This window comes from Chenopodium album, chromosome 16 (genome assembly GCF_948465745.1).
Source record: "Chenopodium album chromosome 16, dcCheAlbu1.1, whole genome shotgun sequence".
Lineage (NCBI taxonomy): Eukaryota > Viridiplantae > Streptophyta > Magnoliopsida > Caryophyllales > Amaranthaceae > Chenopodium > Chenopodium album.
In genome coordinates, this window is record NC_137849.1 from 42,986,447 (window position 1) to 42,996,428 (window position 9,982).

The 9,982-nt window shown below is 34.6% G+C and overlaps 1 protein-coding gene across 3 annotated transcripts; it reads right to left on the bottom strand.

Moving 5' to 3' along the window:
- Positions 1-186: 186 nt before the first annotated feature.
- LOC145586585 (putative inactive receptor kinase At1g48480) lies at positions 187-4,724 on the bottom strand. 3 transcript variants are annotated; one of them, XM_081643460.1, is made up of 4 exons: positions 3,660-4,724; positions 2,512-3,174; positions 564-1,217; positions 187-286 (listed from the first exon to the last, which is right to left on the bottom strand). In XM_081643460.1, exons 1-3 carry the CDS (start codon positions 4,348-4,350, stop codon positions 595-597), a joined length of 1,977 nt encoding a protein of 658 aa, XP_081499586.1. In that variant the 5' UTR covers positions 4,351-4,724; the 3' UTR covers positions 187-286; positions 564-594. The 3 variants fall into 3 exon arrangements, with proteins under 3 accessions (XP_081499586.1, XP_081499587.1, XP_081499585.1); XM_081643461.1 differs by having other exon boundaries at positions 187-289; XM_081643459.1 differs by having other exon boundaries at positions 187-1,217.
- Between the last annotated feature and the right edge of the window lie 5,258 nt (positions 4,725-9,982).

Consider the following 9,982-nt stretch of genomic DNA (forward strand, 5'->3'; position numbering starts at 1 on the left):
TGGCCAACAATAATAGATACGGAGTATTATAATTTCTGTTCACGGCGTTATCCCAAGGAAATGATGAAAAACATAAAATAATACTCCGTACTACGTATGTATGTATGTATTAATACAACCTAGCCTAGATAGAAGTTGAATGATAAGCAATAATAATAACAAAAATGGAGACAAAGTGGAACCAAATTACAGTTGAAAGAGCATGCAATACAACTAACACATACCCGCATGACGAAGCAAACTAAAGATGTCGACCTCAACACAAAGATATGAAAATGCTCCAAATCTGCTGTAAAGTTAAAGCACATTCAGTACACCAACAGAACACAGAAAAACCACACTAAATCACTAATAATTACAGCCACCCAAAAGATCCCTCTAACAACAACACATTCACAAGTATTAACTTAACTCTACCCCACTCTCCAAGCCATACAAAAAATATTAAAATAAAGCGAGCGAATACACGAGGGAAAAATTCGAAATAAGAAGGGACCAGTTGAGCAGTTGTTGACATGAATTTTGTTAATCTTTGTAAGGTAAGAGTCCGGAATCTTACGTACATTGACAGGCTGATCTTGGGTGCTTTGAGGTTCAACGAGGAGATCCGTTATCTGTGTCGATGAATGTGGTTGGATCGCCAACCTCCCTAATGCTAGGGCTACATAGTTCCTCAATTCGTTTGGTCACTTCTAGCATTGAAGGGCGAGTGTCAGGGTACTGAGCTGCACAGTCTACTGCGAGCTGCAAGAGTTGAACCATCTCCTCCTCGGCGTGTTGGTATCTAAGGAGCTCGAGATCAAACACCTCTGAAGCCCAATCATCCTTGACAACAGATTGTACCCATCTTGGGAGATCAACCCCTTCCTCGTTTAACAAAGCGTGTGTTGGCGCTTTGCCGGTGAGGAGTTCCAAGAGTAAAACTCCGAAGCTGTAAACATCAGCCTTTTGGGATACTTTACGTGGCTCTGTGACTTCAGGTGCACGGTAGCCATTGACACGGGTAGGAGTGGATGATGGCCCCACAAGCTGAGCTAGGCCGAAATCAGACACACGAGGTTCATAGGATTTGGTGAGGAGAACGTTGGATGATTTGATGTTTCCATGAGAGACATCTGAGCCTCTAGAGTGGAGGTAAGTAATCCCACGAGCGACTCCAAGGGCAATGCTTGACCTCAATTCCCAGTTTAGAGGTGTTCTACCGGCCCCTTTGTTTCCTTCAAAAAAAAAAAAAAAAAAAAAAAAAAAAAAAAAAAGGTAACGCAACCATTATATGAATGACCTTAAGGATTGGCAATTGCAACAAGGTATCCTAGACTACAAAAGGTAGAAAGCATTTCACCTCATACGTTCATAAAAAAAGGTTACATGAACCTCTGCTAAACAAAAAAAAAAAAGCAGTAGTCTAATAAGTACTCCCTCTGCCAGAATTTGTAATCAGATAATCCCAACCCTCTCTGGAAGGAAGGATATGACATGATTGTATGCATAAAATCATCCAATATGATAGTTGTATTATTCCTATCCCCTCCCGATCACTTACTTTCCAGCAATCTTAAAACAGTACATGCAATTATCGATTTCTGATGGAAGTTATAGTTTTAAGACAACAATGACAGGGATGGAAGAATAGTTATAACAGTCCATAGCAAAAATAGAATAAACATGTAATTAAGCTTGAAGAATCAAATACAGATTTGAAACCTGATTGACTTAGAATAGTACGGAGTACCAATTATCAAATAAAAAACTCTCAAACACTAGAAGTGAAGAAAGGCAATTCCGGAGACAAATAAACCTATTGTACAGATGTGGGGTTGATGTTGTGGAAGAATAACAATAGCATACAACTAACATTAGATCAAGTAATAATAATAATGACTACAGTTTTAATATAATTCCAACAAACAAATCTTTTCAACATAATTTAAGCAATATTTCAAGATAAAGTAATGCCAAAGTGTAGCAACGGCACTAATCAGCTTCTTTTATGTTGGGCCCTTTATTGACTTGGAAAGCTACAGAAATAGTCCGAATTTTATATCAGTTTTACACTCGTGAGGGTAAACTTCCTAGTTTTCTTCCCTGATAATCTACTCAATCCCCACTTATGAGGACAAAGTGCACAATATTTGCTAAAATCCAAGTTTAACAGCCTAATGATTTTAAGGTCATACAGTACAATCTTCTCTTTATTTTAGTTAGAAGCGTAACTGTGCTAATTGTATACAACCTTCTCATTTTATCAAAAGAAATACAACCTTTTCATCTTCTAACGTGGGTTAAAATACCAGAATGCATGACCCTATGACTTGTGTCTAGATTGGAGTCTTTACGCTAGATATTAAGGGTGTAGAGAACCCATAATAGGCGGTAATTGAACCCACACTATGCTCAATGATTAAACACCCTTAAACATAAATACAGACTGTAATTAAGATCACCTAAAACAACTTGAATTGCAAGAAAATATAAACGGTAGGAGAATGCAGTTTAAGAGAAGTCGCTCACCATGCAAGAATGCGGATAAACTTCCCGTAGGCATGTAGTCAAAGACAAGAAGCTTCTCATCCCTACTGTAATAGTAAGCTCTGAGAGGCACCAAATTCTCGTGCTCCATTGCCCCAACAGCTTCTATCTTCTCCTTGAATTCTACCTCTCCAAGAATCACGTCCTTCAACCTCTTTACAGCAACCACAGTACCCATCTCCATAACCGCCTTGTAAGCTGTCCCAAATGTACCTTTTCCCAATACTTCAGCAGAAGCTCTCAACAATTCCTCCAAATCAAACATTTTCCCACCAATCCCATTTCCAAAAAACACCAGCTTTTTAGTTACACCTCCACCATTCATCTCTTCTGCTTTCGTATGTCCAGGGGTCGCCAATGCAGCTGCTGCAACCGCGGGCACTGAATACCCATCTCCTCCATATCCACCATTCTCAATGTCCCCAGCCGGCTTCTCCTCCTCCGGAATATCGAATCCCAATTGCTTATTGATTGATGCAAGATCAACTGCATTGCCTTCCTTATTCCTCTTCTTACCACATACAAAGACAATAATCATCAAAATCAAAGCAAATGCCACCACAGCTCCAATCACAATCCCGGCAATCGCCCCACCCGACAATCCCTTCTTCTTCTTCTTTTGTTCTCCAGTCAATATACCAGTACCTGCTCCTCACACCAACAAACAACCACCTTGTTCTCAACAAAAAATATCTCCTCAAACACAAGTTAACATTACTAAATACAGCAAATAGTCAACCAACAAATACTAGGCCCAGTTTATAGTTTCTAGTTGGTACTTGGTAGTTGGTAATTACTATTATCACCAAAATTTATCTCTCTAAAATCCAAATACTATCAACCAGAAACTAAATCTAAAAACTATTTTCCAAAATTTAATTTTAGTTTCATTCAGAAAATCTCAAAATTAAAAACAATCAAACCCCAGATACTCAAATATACCTTGACAATGTTGACATAAGACATAACAGATAATAACCAGACTAAATATAGAAACAATTATCCAACTAACATACTACTTGTAATTTCTTTCCCTACTTGTAGCTTTCTATAACGATGTAGACGAGATTCGATCCTAAATACGAGTAAAACCCGAAAACAATAAAAACAAAAGGAAGAAAACCCATTACCTGCAGCAAGGCCAGGGCAAATTTGAAGGGGCTTTCCACACAATCTGTTACCCTGAAAAGCAGTGACGGGCATTGAACTAAGACTAACAGGAATTGACCCATTTAAATTATTACCAGACACATTAAATTGGTCCAAATCCAGCTTTAATTCTGGCATAAACCCTCTCAAATTATTTTCTTGAAGATACAAAGTCTTCAACCTACTCAAATTCCTCAAACTTCCAGGAACTTCACCACTAAAATTATTATTAGCCAAATTAAGACGAACCAAATTCTTTAACCCAGAAAAAAATTCAGGGATTTCACCCCCAAACTTATTATCCTGTAAATAAATGTTCCTCAACTCAGAACATAAACCCAAATCAGAGGGAAAATTTCCAGATAATTCATTAAACCTAAGACTGAGAGTTTTGAGGGATGTTAAATTTGTGAAAACCCCAGTTGGAATTTCACCGGAGAGAGAAAATCCCGGCAAATGAAGGCCTATTACGGCGTCGTTTTTGCATTGAACACCAGACCAAGAACAGGGGTTGGAATTTGAAGTAGTGTTCCATAAAATTGTCCGACCACCTACTGCAGAGGAGAGAGAAATAAGTGCGGATCTACTTGATGAAAGATCTGATAATGCAGTTGGAATTAGTGTTACTACCAACAAAAATAGCAAGAAATTTGCAGTTATTTTACAACCCATTATGAAAAAAATGGTTTTTTTTTTCCTTTTTTGGAAATTAGTGGCGGAAATAGAAAAAAGATCAAAACTTTTCAAATGGGTAGTTTCATGAACAATGCCATTGTTGAAGATGAAGAAAAAAGATGGGATTTTTCAAGGGTTTTAGTTTTTTTTTTTTTTTTGGTTTTTGAAAATTGTGAAGAGTGTTAATTAGAGAAGAAATTGGGAAGAGGGTAGCTTAAGATTGAAGATTTGGGGAAAAGAGATGAAATTTCAGAGAAAGTAAAAGGGAAATTAAAGAGCTTTAAATTAGTGAAGTGAAAAGAGTGAGCAAGTGAGTGAGTGAGAGGAGAGCAGGTGAGAAAGAGAGAGAGTAATAACAGGCTGTGTGTAATAAAAACCCTACCTGTTACCTGTTTTTAGTGAGTGATAAAAGTAGCCAAGTAGGTGCCAATTGCCACTCATATTGTCCTTTTTTTTTTTCTTTTCTCTCTCTCCTCTTTTTTCATTTTTTAGGGTGGTGTCTTTCTTGGAGTCATGGTTGGTTAATTAAGTGCTTTTTGGCCTTTTTCTATCTTAAAATTACTTTTTGTACATTGGGTCATTAGTTAATTCAAAAATATTTTTGGGTTTGAAGTAATTTAATTACATACGGAATGCTTGGATGGTTGTGGTTCGTATTTCGTATTAGAGATTGGTTAGTCTTGGATTAGTGGTTATGGGTCATATGTTGTGATGTGTAAAAATTTTTGAACGATCAGCCCTAATTTAAGTAATTGTCTTGTTAAATCATGTTGCATGTACTTTGAAAAAAAATTAGCTATCGTATTAGATCATGTTGTGATTTTACAATAAAAAAGATGACTTAGATACAACGTTCATATTGACACTCATAATAACATGCTTGTAAAATAATACAAGTATACAAAGTATTTAGTATTTCAATTCAAATCCTAAATATTGGCATTGCATCAAATATGACTTATCAGTTATTACTTGAAGATTAATACGAAGTAAGTAGTAATATCTTCTGTAATAATTCTAATTGGTACATTGCTAATTTGCTACCTTAAACCATAGTTTTGGGCTTTGTTATTTTGAGATTTCAATGTACGTGTTGTCTAATGGACTCCTAACTTATTGGCCCAACATTGGAGTTTTTCAATTTCAAGCAAAAGTCTTGCCTTGTGAGGTGATAAGTAATTAAGTATAAAAGTTTAACACGAGTATTATTCTTATAAATGAATACTTTGATTCTTGAAGGTGATAATTTGTATGATCATTTCATCCACTTTGAAATAATATCTTGTTAATCCACTTTGTCATGGTGATATGTAAAAGATGATCTCTTTTTTGTTTAATTCATTCTTTCATTTATGGCTAATTGAGGTATATACAAATAAAGCAACGTATTTTATGGCCATTGCATTACACTAAAAGAGCACCATAACAACGGTACTAAATTGTATGGTCGGTTTTCTTAGGTTGTGACTTGTGGCGAAACACTGGAACTTTGTGCTCGCTATATTTGCTCTACACCTTTTGGCCTTTGCCACGCTATATTAAAATTGTGTTGGGTCACTCAGAATTTCATGTTAGCTCAACCCATTACCATCTTTATAGTTCGACATGTATAACCTACGCATAAATTGAGTTAATTCAAACACATAATTTTAAAATCATGGAGCAATGCAAGTGCGCTACACAGGAGTATAAAATGACGGTTAAGGGCAACATGAAAAGCCTAGAAAGCATTACATCCCTCTCGCTGGACTTTCAGAGGATCTAATAGCTTGGCAGACCTTTAATAAAAGCTGAATTATTGTTACTATAAACACTACTCTGATTTTTGAATATATTCCTAAGTTTGTTATCCATTTGCATTACATACATAGTTGGCATTTGACAGACAGACTCACTACTCAGATTCCTATATAAAAGTTCTATGGGTCACACGGAATTTTCAATTTTTGATTTTGAGATCTTAAAAATCGTATGATTCAAGTTATACTATAGGCTACTTATCAAGGTGTATATATATATATATATATATATATATATATATATATATATATATATATATATATATATATATATATATATATATATATATATATATTTCTATAGTATAGTTGGTTAAGTTTTGCAAGTGACACTTTAAAATCAAATTTTGTTTATACACCCTACGTTTTTTTTTAAATGCATCACTTTGATTTTTACACTATTCACATACTATATAATATATCATTAGATTAGTCATAATGTCTAGTTTCATAATATAATTTTGTTATAATTTTTACTACGGAGTAATAATAGACAATTAAAGATATTAATGGTCAAAACTGAGTCTCGGCAAATGTGGTGGTCAAACTGATACAAATAATAATAAAAAAAAAACAGAGGGAGTATCAATGTGACTCTCATGTGGATATATAGGTGAAAATTAAGAGTACACGCAGATTTAAACACTGATGTTGGAAGTAATGTAAAGTTTTATATTTAATACTTTGTTAGGAAGAGGTGACAAGCATTGTTCCGACCCGACTACATCCGATCTAACCCGAAAGTGAATTGACTTAAATTTCAACTTATATGAGTACAATGACGTATATATGACTCATCTCCGACCTAGACACAACCTAACCTGATTAGACCAACTGAACTCGACTCATTGACCCGAATTAACACCTCTAAGAACTATTGAGAATATTAGGCTATTAATTAGGATCCTTTGGATTGGTTTGGGGCATAAGTGATCAGTAAAGATCCATGACAAAATAAGTTGATATCCTTAGGGCAATCATTGAGTATACTCTAAGTTGTTGAATATACATCGGAGCATCGGACTAAGTTTGATGCCCCCTTGTCTAGGGCTATTGTAAACTTCATGACAAGTAAAGTTAGTCCTTTTTTTTATTGACTTTGGGACTAACAAGATCGAGTAACGACATAATTCAAGGTACGAGTATCACAATCTACTGCAGAAATAAAGGCATCCAAGAACTTGCTCTATTATTTCGGCTTACTTCTTGGCCCTGAATTTCATTGTGCCTTTGGTCCAACATTTCCCCAATTACATGAGTTAAGTATTGATTAAATCTACTTAGTTGGAGGGCATCAAGTAATTCAAGCAAGCATAAGGTGGGTCCAAACTCCAAAAGTCCATAAATTATTTGAGATTTGTGACCAACTTATATAGTTATATCTAATAAAACACTAAAAAATTTGTACTATCATCCTAATTTCCCATTACACTAGGGGCGATTACCTGGGTCAACTAGATGGATTCGGATCCATGTTATTTGCTTATATACGTAGTATTAATTTTTTTAACAAGAAGAATTCCTTTACAAGTAAGTGGAAAATGTGGATCCCACTTACTTTGGGTGAATTGAACATCTCTAATAGAGCTGAAGGAGTGCCTCCAACTAACTAGACCAACCTCAATTCTTGAATTCGGATCAATATTGGATTATGCTAAAAAAATTATTAAAAATAAGAGTAATATAAACTAAATAGTAGTACAAAATATGATTTGAATCAAATTGGGTTGTTCGAGTTTCTCTCAATAGTTTCATTTTAGATGGTTTGTATCAGATAGATATAACCCAGCTCTACATAATACACCACAGCTGAGATTATGTGTGGCAAAAAAAACAAAAAAAGGTGATATGCTTCATTGGCTCATTTACAAGTAGTTACATTGCCACATTTGACCAATGCTTGATACATAATGTCAATTCTTTAGGTGTAATCTATCCATTGAATTTGATTAAGTTTTTACATTTTACTTAACAGCCAATTTAACTTTTTTACAAACAAATATCACTTATACTTTTATGAGTTTATCATAGTCAATGTATGGTCAATTGCGAGCTTAAATACTGATGTAATAATTAAACTTCTTTAAAACTTGTATATCACCTTAACTCCATTTAAAAATCAAATAGAAGATTAAAATAATTGCTTCCAAAATCTCCAATAGCATTGGCCTAAGAACTGTTTGCGTCAAACATGTCTTTCCAAGCAAGCGTAACATCGAAAGCAACTTTGATGGCCAAAGTTTTCTATTATATTGGAATCCCACCATTAACTTTAATTAAACAAACTTTATAATCTAACTTTACTTAAGAGGAAAGGGGAAGGATTAGATTTTGCTAAAGATACCTTTGCCTTCCAAAAACAGTGGATTTCGTAATCTTAAGCAACTCTGGATTTCTGAAAGAAAGAAAAGACTCTATTAAATTCATGGTTTAATTATCAATTTTTATTGATACGAATATATAATGATATTCATGAGAAAATAAATAATGTTTCCTTGACCTTAACTTTTTAAAAAGAAAAATACAAGTTTTTACATTGACCCTTCAAATTAAAAGATTATAATTTTCGGTTTTGAATTAATAACCATGTTTATTTGAGTTTTAAAGAGATTTATATATAGCTTAATGGCCGTTTGTAAAACAATCATATGTTTCAATGACTTTGTTCTAATTTGGTAAGGAAACATGTTCATTACTATGTCAATGTAACTTCTTCCTCAAACATGTATTGTGATGATAAAAAGGATATTGACATGAAATTTATTCGCAAACTTATTTGTAAATCCATTACCATTACCATCATTTGTATCACCAACCAAAGGGTAGTAATTATTTTGAAATCAGTGATAGCTGTATGTCTGTATTAGATGACATAGTTGTAGATTGTAGCTTATTGAAAAATTGTTTGCAAGAACATCAAAAACGATAATTAAGTCTACTTCAAAGTCGTGATGGTATGTTTCACTGCAATGAAAATTTATTCAAGGATTATACTATTACATCAGTTGCCTTCCAGTTTAATATTGATCGCTTGGAGTGTTTGTACTTTTCAAGTTTTCGACACCCACCATTATCAATGCTTTTGCATTTTACAACTGCATGTCTACATCATCACATAACTCCTGTAAGCTGAATGCTGGTTCACCTGACCCGGGATAACGAGCTAGGTACTTTGGAAATAGGGGGGGGGGGGGGGGGGAGGGTAAGAGAATTCCCACTGCGGGGTGTGCCTCTTGTGAAGTTTGATCCCTCAATCTATTGCTGAGAGAGATACAAACTTACCCACTAGACCAAACCTTGCTCGGTGATAATCGATGGAGTATAATGTACTTCGTATACTACAGTTTTTTGTAAGGGAAATACACTTCGGAGCATATATTTTTAGTTCAGAAAGATATTACCAAAACCTGATTTTAAAAAGCGCTCCTACATAATTCAAGTCCTTTCAGCTCTTTTCAATGAACAAAGGAAACTTTTGTAATTTAGGCACCGAACAAAAACAATGTTAATTGTCAATGTGTCGCCTATTGAGTCATACGGAACTACGGAGTAAATAGAAAAAAGACCAAAACAAACAAAAACAAATGCCTACAAAAATCACCTCATTTTCAATACATTCTGACCTTTAGCAAACAAACCACAAATTTAGTCATCTTCTACAATCTCATCCATGAAGGCTCATATGGTTCCGAACAATATAGTTATCATAATCTGAAAGATATCGAGAATTGAAATCCACAATTTATTTTTGTTTCACATAAGCATTGAAGATTATGGCAAAAAAACAGAGCCACATGAGAAGATCAAAAACCTGAGGCTGCAGCAAGGTG